Consider the following 12,606-nt stretch of genomic DNA (forward strand, 5'->3'; position numbering starts at 1 on the left):
ACTGTGCTCAAGACCAAACGATCTGCAAGTGGACCCAGTCACAAATCTCTGCGGAAGATACTTCTCGAATCTGTTCAGCACCAGTCTTCCCAAGGCACTCCTTAGTTGTAAAGCCGTATATGTCACTGTCACTTCCTTAAGAATCATCGATAACATTGAACCTGCAATTTCTCCTCCAGGCCTCCCTCCCGCTGTGTAGTGATCTTTACATGAGTATGTACATAAGGGGTTAATGGGAAATTGAAAGATCACTAGGGGGCAGCACTGGTGGGTATAAAAGCAGATGCAAGCGGCTCCAAGCCTCTCTGGGTGATTAGACTGTGACGAGAGCAGAAGCATAGTTCTCGCTCAGGGCTACTAGTGTGGTCAGACATAGCTACTGTAGTAACCTTTCTACTGGTATTGATCTCAAAGTAAGAACACACACAGTTGTTAAATTCTGCTACTCAATTAACCTTTCAATACCTCTGGATGGCTTCGAGCCTTCTTCATCAAGGTGCGGAAAGCTTCTGCCGCAACTGGATTGAGTAATGCATGTTACATACAGTAGTGCTACCAAACACACTACAGTAAGGTAACAAAAGACTCTGAGTGTGCCTATGCGACACGGACTGCAGCAGTTCAAGAAGACATAAGAAGAAGGGAGGGATGTGATAGCACTGGAAAGGGTGCAGAGGAGATTTACCAGGATGTTGCCTGGGCTGGAGAGCTTTAGTTATAAAGAGAGATTGGATTGTTTTCCTTGGAGCAGAGGAGACTGAGGTGGGGCGTGATTGAGATGTATAAAATTATGAGGGGCGTAGATAGAGTAGACAGGAAGAGACATTTCCCCTTGATGGAAGGATCAATGGCCAGGGGGCATGGAAGTAAGGTTTAGAGGAGACCTTACTAATCCAGCTGCTGGTCACGCCGGCCTGTATGGCTGAGACCACCGTGTTAGTGAACAGCAGGAATGGAACCAACGAAAGTTACCTTAATCCTCGAGGACCATAGGCTGCTCTTCCCCTTTGAGGGAGAGGGTGGTGATTTAACCGGAGGGTCACCACACCTCAGGCAACAGTTGAGAAGGCGGGGCCTTCATGGATGACGTCAGCCGGTGCGGGAATTGAACCGGTGCAGTTGGCAACTCTCGGATCACGAGCCGGCCGTCCAGCCAGCTGAGATAACTAACCCCTAATCACCATTAAAAAAACACTTCCTCATCAGAGATTCCACAGCCCGCCCGCCTGGCTTCAACGGGCAAGCCAACACTGGGCACCCCTCAAGCACACTGGCCAAGGCCTGTGTGCAACACATTGGCAAAAGCAGGGCCTTGCAGGGAACCTGGACTGGAGCTTTGGTGCTCCCCAATCAATGACTCATATCAGAGATGGCTGCCCCTTGTCGGAATTCAGCAGGGCGGACTGCGGGGGGGGTGGGGGGGGGGGGGGGCTCAAAGAGCTCCATTCGGCCACTGCGGAAGCTACGGCCTGGCTTAGTGGTCACTGTGGACACTATGGTCTAGCTTGTTGATCACTGTGGACACTATAGCCTGGTTTAGTGATCACTGTGGTCACTATGGCCTGGCTTGCTGATCACTGTGGTCACTATAGCCTGGTTTAGTGATCACTGTGGTCACTATGGCCTGGCTTGCTGATCACTGTGGTCACTATAGCCTGGTTTAGTGATCACTGTGGTCACTATGGCCTGGCTTGCTGATCACTGTGGACACTATGGTCTGGTTTAGTGATCACTGTGTTCACTATAGCCTGGTTTAGTGATCACTGTGGTCCTAATGGCCTGGCTTGCTGATCACTGTGGTCACTATGGCCTGGATTAGTGATCACTGTGGTCACTATGGTCTGGCTTGCTGATCACTGTATGGACACTATGGCCTGGCTTAGTGATCACCGTGGTCACTATGGTCTGGCTTAGTGATCACTGTGGACACTATGGTCTGGCTTAGTGATCACTGTGGACACTATGGTCTGGCTTAGTGATCACTGTGGACACTATGGCCTGGCTTAGTGATCACTGTGGGCACTATGGCCTGGCTTAGTGATCACTGTGGACACTATGGTCTGGTTTAGTGATCACTGTGGACACTATGGTCTGGCTTAGTGATCACTGTGGACACTATGGTCTGGCTTAGTGATCACTGTGGACACTATGGTCTGGCTTAGTGATCACTGTGGACACTATGGCCTGGCTTAGTGATCACTGTGGACACTATGGTCTGGCTTATTGATCACTGTGGACACTATGGTCTGGCTTAGTGATCACTGTGGACACTATGGTCTGGCTTAGTGATCACTGACAAAGTGAGCAGCCAAATCCAAGCAGATATGGAACTGGAGCTCTCGGGAACACAGCCTGGCATGTCTGTGTGTCTGCCGTTATTCCATTCAGTCCTGAATTCCAGGGAACCATAAAGCAAATTGAAAATAAAAAAAGATCACAGCAGCGATTAGTGGGGCAGCTTTTCCTCCGGAAGACTTCAATTTGACGCAGATGGAGGAGGTCTGTCAGACAGACAAGTGTAGCCCTAAGCTGTGATCAGCTTGTGCTGTAATTATCCTGTCTTCTCAGGGGGTGTTGGGTGAAGGGGGGGTGGTCGGTGCAGGGTGGGGGGGGGGACCACTTTCATTTTATTTCCATCTGCAGGTCAGACACAGCCTCACACACCAGACGTGAACACGTTGCCTTCTGCCAGAGATTTCCCAGTCTCTCTGTGTGTCTGCTCCCAGAAATAACCTGCCCTCCATGATCAACACTCCATCAGCCGCTGATACCGCCGACATTAACACTGCCCTGCCCCCCCCCCCACCACCCATCCCTCTGGACTTGGTCCTGAGTTACAAAGGACCGCAATCTTGGGAATATGAAGACATGTTCCAGCATTCTCCCTGGGACCTGCCTTTGGCTTAAAGACAGCTGCAGAAATCTTCGGAATCTGAGCTCCTGCCACTCCCTCCCCCCCACACCCCAGCATGGCCCCCAATTTGCTCGATTAGCTGTCAGAGCTCCGGGTTCAGTGAAGTCCTCTTGCCCCACGAGCAGCGTCCAACCACTGTGAGCTCCTGCCGGATGTGAAAGCGGGTCGGAGCCAATCGCCTCGCCCTCTCCTCACACCAATAAGGGACGGAGATATGATACCAAAGAGGAGTTTCCAAACGGACACGGATCCGATACTCCATTTCGGGATGAGAGGGGCCACTCAGCCCATCTAAATTCACCCACCCAGAGCAACTTTCTCCGTGGGTAACACGGTGGCGCAGTGGTTAGCAATTGGGACTACAGCGCTGAGGACCCGGGTTCAAATCCCAGCCCCGGGTCACTGTCCGTGTGGAGTTTGCACATTCTCCCTGTGTCTGCGTGGGTCTCGCCTCCACAATCTAAAGATGTGCAGGGTAGGTGGATTGGCCGCGCTAAATTGCCCCTTAATTGGAAAAAAAATTGGGTACTCTTTTTTAAATAAGTTTCACATTCACATATACCCACCCCCTTAATGGACAAGGGGATCAATCTACCTCCCCCTTAAAAATATTCAGTGACTCCCGGCCTCCACAGTCCTCCGAGGCAGGGCGTTCCCAAGTCGCACAATCCTCAGAGAGGAAAACATTCTCCTCGTCTCTGTCCTTTAAGGGAGAGCCTTCATTACAAAACTATTCCCCCCTCATTGTCAAATGCTAGAGGACACATCCTCTCCACGCCCACCTTGTCAGGGGCGGGATTCCCCCGCCGGGTCGGAGAATCGGCGGGGGTCGGCGTGAATCCCGCCAGCCGCCGAATTCTCCGGCCCCCCCCCAAGAATCCCCCCAGCGCGAATCGCGTCGCCCGCCTCGGAGAATGGGCGCGACGCAATGGGCCCCGGGGTCGCCCGAATTCTCCGGCCCGCGATGGGATAAGCGACCACCCGTTTTAGGCCGGGTCCCCGCCGGCGTAAATGAAGGTAGGTACTTACCGGCGGGACCCGGCTCCGCGGGCGGCCTCCGGTGTCATCGGGGCGGGGGGGGGTGGGGGGGTGGCGGGGGGATCTGGCCCCAGGGAGTGCCCCCAGGGTGGCCTGGCCCGCGATCGGAGCCCACCGATCCGCAGGCGGGCCTGTGCCGTGGGGGAACTCTATTCCACGTCGGCTGCTGATGGCCGACGCTGAGATGAACCCCCCCCCCCGTGCATGCGCTGGGACGATGCCAGCACACGCTGGCGCTCCCGCTCATGCGCCAACTCGCGCCGGCTGGCAGAGGCCCTTCCGCACCGGATGGCGCGGCGCAAACCACTCCGTCACCGGCCTAGCCCCTGAAGGTGCGGAGGATTCCGTACCTTCGGGGCGGGCCGACGCCGGAGTGATTTGCGCCACTCCGTCCCACCGGAGTTGCCCGCCCCGCCGCCGGTTTGCGGAAAGTCCCGCCCCTGGATCTTATAAACTTCAATCAAGTCACCCCCTCACTCTTCTAAACTCCAGTGGCTCAAGTCTGTCCAACCTTCCCTCTGAGAACAAGCCGCTCATTCCAGGTATCAATCCAGCAAACCTCTGAAACTCCACCAACGCATTTACACCCTTCCCTAAATACGGTGACCAAAACTGCACACATTAATAGACAAATTGAATATAAAGGAAGGATATCCGAAATCATCATTTAGGCCCAGTTTGTGTCCAATTCTGGGGATCTCACTTTAAGAAGGACGTCTATTATTACTATTCAGATCTTGGAAATGGTGCATTCGAAATTTATCAGAATGATGCATGGGGTTGAGGGACTTCAGTGATGGGGAGAAGCTGGGGAGAGGAACTAGAGTGGGTATGGAGAAAATGAAATGAAAAAAATGAAATGAAAATCACTTATTGTCACGAGTAGGCTTCAAATGAAGTTACTGTGAAAAGCCCCTAGTCGCCACATTCGGGGAGGCTGGTACGGGAATTGAACCCACGCTGCTGGCCTGCCTTGGTCTGCTTTCAAAGCCAGCTATTTAGCCCTGTGCTAAACCAACCCCTGAGAGCGGGACAGACAGAGAGTGAGGGAGGGGGAAGGGAGAGAGACGGAATGGGAGAGACAGAGAATGAGGGACGGGGAGGGAGAGAGAGGGAGTGGGAGGGACATGGTGAGGGAGGGGAATGGAGAGGGAGCGAGAGGGAGGGAGCGAGCAAAAGGAAAGAGAGAGAAGTGTCAGGGACAAAAGCAGCACTTTCTTGATAATTTCCTTTGTCAGCACTAGCGATAAACCTGGGGATTTGCTGATACACCGAATCCCTGGAACACCCCTTGGCAATGCCTGTGATCACCCGTTTATTCAAACTATATTTTAGTGCCTCGGTGTGGCAAGGTATTGGCTGATGGATAAGATTTCCTCCCAGTTCCGTTTGTCATCTCATCACTTAAACTGGCTCTAGCCTGAACTGAACTGGTTCCATTGCATTTACAAAGGAAACTGCTCCTGGCAAGATGGACCTGCCCAAAATAAACTGAACTCGGCATGACCAACAGGAACTTCCTAAACGGAGGATAGAATTCATAGAATTATAGATCATAGAATTTACAGTACAGAAGGAGGCCATTCGGCCCATCGAGTCTGCACCGGCTCCTGGAAAGAGCACCCTACCCAAGGTTAACACCTCCACCCTATCCCCACCCAACACTAAGGGCAATTTTGGACACTAAGGGCAATTTACCATGGCCAATCCACCTAACCTGCACATCTTTGGACTGTGGGAGGAAACCGGAGCACCCGGAGGAAACCCGGAGGACTCTCACTGACTCAGGGAACAGCTGTTCCTGACTCGCTGTTGGAATGTGTGTGTGGTTGCAGAGGTACGGTGATACTCGTGAATTCCACAGCTTGTTTGGGAGTGTCACTCAGAACGTAGGAACATTAGGACAGGAAGGAGGCCATTCAGCCCCTCAAACCCGATGCGCCCACCGTTCAGCTAAGTCCTGCCTGATCATCCATCTCGACCCAATTTTCCTCCCACAATCCCCACATCCCTTGCTGTCATTACTACCCAGAAATAGATTTTGGTCTTGGACACGCTCAATGATGGAGCTTCCAGAGACCCTCTGGGGGGGGGTGGAGAATCCCATGCTGGGGCAGCACGGTAGCATTGTGGATAGCACAATTGCTTCACAGCTCCAGGGTCCCAGGTTCGATTCCGGCTTGGGTCACTGTCTGCACGTCCTCCCCGTGTGTGCGTGGGTTTCCTCCGGGTGCTCCGGTTTCCTCCCACGGTCCAAAGGTGTGCGGGTTAGGTGGATTGGCCAGGATAAATTGCCCTTAGTGTCCAAAATTGCCCTTAGTGTTGGGTGGGGTTACTGGGTTGTGGGGATAGGGTGGAGGTGTTGACCTTGGGTGGGGTGCTCTTTCCACGAGCCGGTGCAGGCTCGATGGGCCGAATGGCCTCCTCCTGCACTATAAATTCTATGACAGTAAAAAAGCACCTCGAGTCCCTGAGGTAGTAAACGGTGCTATATAAATGCAAGTCTTTCTTTTTTGTTCCAGTGAGAAGGCTTTTAAAGAGCCAAGGCTGGGCTGAATGACCTTACCTCCGATGGATAATGTTTCCCCCTGACGGTGTGTTCAGAGCCCAAAGCCTCAGTCTCACTCCCCCAGTGTAGATGGAGCTGCACTGCCGTGTAGCGATGAGACATAGTGATCATTTGCACGCTGGGGGGCAAGGTCAGCTTTACTGCAACAAAAGGTAAGCAGTCAGTGAAATCCGGATAACGTCTCACGCAAGGTTCCCCCATTCGCACTTCAACCTTGAACCACAGGCAACTGCTCCTTACGATCGATTGCAGGCTGTGGTGTTCTGTGAGTTGCTAAATTCAGGATGATTGGCGTAGTGTTCAAAAAGACCACAAAATAGCTTTAACTTGAACAAAGCTATAAATTTATTAACACTACTAATTTGGATTCGGCACATACTCCTAAACAATACACAATTGACAATTAACGTATAATCTACACGCACCTGCAACTAATCTCTACATTATAATAAACTATGATCTGCTCTCACTCACACTATCTTTCCTTCAGTCTGTACTCTAGCCATCTCCTTCACTTCTCTCCCCCACAAGGCTTAGCATCAGTCTTATATACTTGTAACTCTAGCTCCCGCTAGTGGCTGATCTAGACATTTCATTAACCATTGCAGTTCTTACATTTATGATAATACCACACAGGCGACTTGTCACAGCTAACGCTGAAGATAGCAGTTGCCTTAGTGGGTCAGATGGTGGTGAGATCAAATCCCACTCCGGCGATTCGAGCACGGAAATCCAAGGCTGACGATACTCCCGCACGGTACTGAGGGGGTGCTCTGCTGTCAGAAGCGCCACCTATTGGTTAAGACATTAAAATCCACCCCCCCCGGCACTCTGGGTTGACGTCAAAGATCTTGTAACGCTACCAGAGCACAGGGGAGGTTTCTTCATGTCCTGCCCGATATATAATCCCATAACCAACATCACAAGAGAGGACCGTCTGGTGATAATCACATTGCCGTGCACAGTAAGATCCCACAAGCAACCTGGCTGCTGAGTTCCTTAATTTACAACAGTGAATATACCCTTCAAAGGTGCTTCATTGGCCACAAAGCATTTTGGGACGTCGGAAGGTTAAGAAAGGAGCTATATAAATACAATCCTTTTTTAGAAAAAGAATCACATGGCGTCAGGGAGAGAACACGATCGTAGAATCCCTGCAGTGCGGAAGGAGGCCTATTGGGTCTGCACCGGCCGTCCGAAAGAGCCCCCCTACCCTGGCCCGCACCCCACTCCTGCTAACCACTGTGCCAACGTGCCGCCCTGATGATCTAATAGGTGTTGCAAATTTAATTGGGAGGGGATGGGCTCCTCGTGTCTGATTTTGCTTCGGTTTGGTAGCATAGTGCGAATGGAATCGGATTGATGACCCTGGGATTACGAGGGTACATTATTAAACTGCCAACCGGTGTAGTGGATCAGCTGCAGGAATTGTGGGCAATGCCCAGAATTAACAAGTCGAAACCAGGGAGAATCTATAATGGGCACATCTTTAGAGATTATGGGCCTTAACCTTCGCGCTCCCCAGTGCCGTATGGGGTGGGGGTTCGCCAAAGGTGCATTGGGAATCCCGTTGATATATGTTTCCAGGTAAGGATTGCATGGCTTCCCCGGGGTGATTGCCCTGCACTGCAAACCATCCGAAAACGCAGTTTAAAAGGCAAAGTTCAGATGGTTCTGATTGTGTTACATCAATAGTTGCCCAGAAGAAGTTAGAAGAATTAAAACCTCTAATTTCTGGGGAGCTATCGCAAACACCCAGACCAACGGTTTTCTCCCTCCCCGTCACCCCCACCCCCCTACAACCTTTCAGCGGACCCTCCCCAACCGCCCAGTGGACACCCCAATACCCAGCCCCCACCCCGTTGATCCTTCAATGGTCTCCCCCACCCTCCGCTGAGTGCCACCCCCACAGGATTTCTAATCCCTCTCCCCCGCGGGAGCCTCTCACTCCCCCAGCCCACGGGATTCCCCCACACCTGCATGGGACTCCACCTTCCCCCTTCCGCTACACCCCCCCCCCCCCCCCCCTCCTCTTGTCTGTCAAATTGCAACCCTGTCAGTAAAGTAATTAGCTGGTTGAGGTACAAATGACAGGTTTAAAATGTGTTCCAAACCGTACTCGATTGGTCCAACATTTCTTTGTTTTAATTGGCGGATTTTGCTCAGGATTCTAGTTCTACATTCTGATTGGTCGAAGGAACATGTGTGTCAATATTGCCTTCTACCTGGGCGGCAGGGTGGCGCAGTGGTTAGCACCGCTGCCTCACGGCACCGGGGACCCGGGTTCGATCCCGGCCCTGGGTCACTGTCCGAGTGGAGTTTGCACATTCTCCCCGTGTCTGTGTGGGTCTCACCCCCACAACCCAAAGATGTGCAGGGTCGGTGGATTGGCCACGCTAAATAGCCCCTTAATTGGAAAAAAATAATAAGGTACTCTAAATTAAAAAAAAAATATTGCCTCTTACCTGCATGTCCGTTATTGGTTAAGGATAGGGTCTCTGTTGCTGATACGTTGTAGCCTAGCAACTGGATGGGCTCCAAGGATGGGTCGTAGGTACTAGTGTGGAAGTCTATTGGGGACTGCTGATGGTTTCCACATTCGGGATAGCTGGCTGCCCAGTGATCTTCACCATGGGGCCCTGGAAATGGAAACACCACCCTTAACCCATTGCTCAGACACAGGTTGGCACACGTCAAACAGAATTAAGACCTGGGATGTTGCGGCTATTTATCACATTTGTTGCTATCACGCCGTGGTTTCGGAGATCTCCTCAGAATTCTTTCCGTTCCTTTCCGTTAAAAATACAATGTGAGGGCAGCACGGTGGCCTAGTGGTTAGCACAACCGCCTCACGGCGCTGAGGTCCCAGGTTCGATCCCGGCTCTGGGTCACTGTCCGTGTGGAGTTTGCACATTCTTCCCGTGTCTGCGTGGGTTTCGCCCCCACAACCCAAAAATGTGCAGAGTAGGTGGATTGGCCAGGCTAAATTGCCCCTTAATTGGAAAAAATAATTGGGTAATCTAAATTTAAAAAAAAAAAATACAATGTGGCCTCAACAAGTTGTCTTTGCGTAACATTAACCAGAAACTCTTATCTCTATGTAATAATATAATAATCTTTATTGTCACAAGTAGGCTGACGTTAACACTGTAATGAAGTTAATGTGAAAAGCCCCTAGTCGCCACACTCCGGCGCCTGTTCGGGTACACAGAGGGAGAATTCAGAATGTTCAATTCATCTAACAAGCACGTCTTTCCGGACTTGTGAGAGGAAACCGGAGCACCCGGAGGAAACCCACGCAGACACGGGGAGAACGTGCAGACTCCGCACAGACAGTGACCCAGCAGGGAATCGAATCCGGTACCCTGGAGCTGTGAAGCCACAGTGCTAACCACTGTGCTACCGCGCCACCCACAGAGAAGCAGCATTTAAAATAATAAAGAAATAAATGAAAGTTGCCCTAATCCCGGAGGACCAAAGGCTGCTCTACCCCTTTGAGAGAGAGAGAGAGAGCTGACCGGTGGTGATTTAACCTGATGATCACCACACTTCAGGCGAGGGACCAGGCTGAGAAGGCGGCCTGAATAACCTCAGCCAGTATGAGGCGGCACAGTGGTCAGCACTGCTGCCTCACAGCTCCTGGGTACAATTCCAGCCTTGGGTGACTGTCTGGGTGGGATTCTTCTTCCGTGCCTGCCGGGTTATCGGACATTCCCGCCCGAGGTCAATGGACATTTACATGGTTCGCGTCCCGTCCGTGGCGATCTTACGGCGGGCACGGCCGAAGAATCCAACCCTCTGCGCGGAGTCTGCACGTTCTCCCCGTGTCTGTGTGGGTTTCCTCCGGGTGCTCCGGTTTCCTCCCGCAGTCCAAAGGTGGGCTATGTGGATTGGCCGTGCTAAATTGCCCCTTAGTTTCCAGGGATGTGCAGGTTAGGGTAAGGGGATAGGGCCGGGAAAGGGGGGGGGGGTGCAGTGAGCTTGGGTGGAAAGCTCTGTCAGAGTCCTGACTCGATGGGTTGAATGGCCTCCTTCTGCACTGTAAGGATTCGATGAGTACGGGAGGTGAATCCACGCAGTTGCCGTTGCTCTGCATCACAAACCCCAGCCAACTGACCGAACCAACCTCCCTGGGGAGAACTCTCCTGCTCGCCCTCAAATAGCGGCGTGAGATCTTTTACGCCTCCCCAAGAGGGCATTTGGGACATCTAACCCGAAAGACAGGAAAAAGAAAAGTACGCAAACTTCGGAGATACACAGGCGCCGGACAGGCATTCTCACAAACATTCGATGTAACGCAGGCCGTCACAAAAGCCAATATTACAGAAGGAAAGACAGGCGCCCAAATGGATGAAAGAGAAAGAGAGGAGATTTCAACCATGAAAAGTTGGTTCAAAGAGGTGGGCCGAGAGTTCCAGAGGGAAGGACTCTAAATAAGTGAATTGTGAACAGTTTTGCTCCTCTTTTCTAATGAAAGATCTACTGGCATTGGGGTCCAGGGAAGGTTCACTGGGTTGATCCCGGGTATGGGGGGATTTTATTATGAGGAGAGGTTGAGTAGGTTGGGTCTGTACTCATTGGAGTTTAAAAATAAGGTGACCTTATTTTTGTTTTATAAATTTAGAGTACCCAATTCATTTTTCCAATTAAGGGGCAATTTAGCGAGCCCAATCCACCCACTCTGCACGCCTGCAGCCTCGGACGCGAGAACCAGGGCCTTTCACCGATTGTTGCAGACACGACTAGCCGATTCCCAGTGAAGCTGCATCAGCCCCCTTCGCCCTTCGCCAGACACCGTCTTCCTGCCGAGCACTCCAACAGGCTGACGGAGCTGGTCGTTTGTCCGCATGCGGGTGAATACAGGCTGCACTCCACGCTCGGTCCAGTTCGCCTTCAACCCCCTTTTCAGTTCGAAACTACCAAACAGAAAGCTAATTGATCAAAGGAACTGCCCACAAAAGTGGCTTTCATCTTCCGGCGCCGTCACTACCCGCTTCTGAATGGAAACTCAGACAGGGATAAAGGCCGTGTGTTTAATACAATGCTCCGCACTGGGAGACTGTTTCATGCGTGCCTGAATCAGCCTGGTTTGTACATAGTCTCCGTTCTACCTCACCCAGCCAGCCTTTTGCAGGTAACTCAGCCTGAGCCATGGTAAGCTACTGTCGAGCGGATAGAAGTTTAAAACTCCGTTCCGCAAACAGCAATTGACACTGGATCAGTTGTTCATTTTGATCGATTTTTAGTAACCAAAAGTATCAGCGTGCTGCGAGTGCCCTTTGACCAGAAACTTAACTGGACCAACCATATAAATACTGTGGCTGCAAGAGCAGGTCAGGGGCTGGGAATCCTGCGGAGAGTAACTCACCTCCTGACCCCCCCCCAATGCCTGTCCACCATCTTCCAGGTACAAGTCAGGAGTGTGATAGAATACCCTAGGGCAGCGCAATGGTTAGCACTGTTGCCTCGTGGCGCCGAGGACCCGGGTTCGATCCCGGCCCCAGGTCACTGTCCATGTGGAGTTTGCACATTCTCCCCGTGTCCGTGTGGGTCTCACCCCCCACAAGCCAAAGATGTGCAGGGTAGGCGGATTGGCCACGCTAAATTGCCCCTTAATTGGAAAAAAAACTAATTGGGTACTCTAAATTCGAGAGAAAAAAAAAATGCTCTCTTCTTGTCTGGATGAGCGCGGCTCCAACAACACACAAGAAGCTTGACACCATCCAGGACAAAACAACCCAGCCTGATTGGCACCCTATCCACCATTTTAATATCCACTCGTTATGCCACCGATGATCAGAGGCAGCCGTGTGTACCATCTACAAGATACTGCAGCAACTCACCAAGACTCCTTCAACAGCCCTTCCAAACCCATGGCCTCTACCAACAAGAAGAACAAAGGCAGCAGACACACGGGGGCACCACCACCTGGAGGTTCCCCTCCAAGTCTCTCACCATCCTGACTCGGAAATATTTTGCCTATCCTCCGCTGTCTGTGGGTCAAGATCCTGGCAGTCCCTCCCTAACAGCACTATGGGTGTACCTACATCTCATGGAATCAGCAGTTCAAGACTTTATCTCACCA

The 12,606-nt window shown here is 51.8% G+C and overlaps 1 protein-coding gene across 2 annotated transcripts in view; it reads right to left on the minus strand.

Annotated features, from left to right (window-relative positions):
- Positions 1-12,606, minus strand: part of ca12 (carbonic anhydrase XII) — a 67,640-nt gene that overhangs the window by 26,121 nt on the left and 28,913 nt on the right. For both annotated transcript variants that reach the window (XM_038784517.1, XM_038784515.1), the window contains exons 3-4: positions 8,987-9,160; positions 6,519-6,661 (exon numbers count right to left, since the gene is read on the minus strand). In XM_038784517.1, coding sequence (XP_038640445.1) covers positions 6,519-6,661; positions 8,987-9,160 — 317 coding nt within the window. The remainder of the gene's footprint in view (positions 1-6,518; positions 6,662-8,986; positions 9,161-12,606) is intronic.

The sequence above is a fragment of the Scyliorhinus canicula genome, chromosome 24, assembly GCF_902713615.1.
Source record: "Scyliorhinus canicula chromosome 24, sScyCan1.1, whole genome shotgun sequence".
Classification (NCBI taxonomy): domain Eukaryota; kingdom Metazoa; phylum Chordata; class Chondrichthyes; order Carcharhiniformes; family Scyliorhinidae; genus Scyliorhinus; species Scyliorhinus canicula.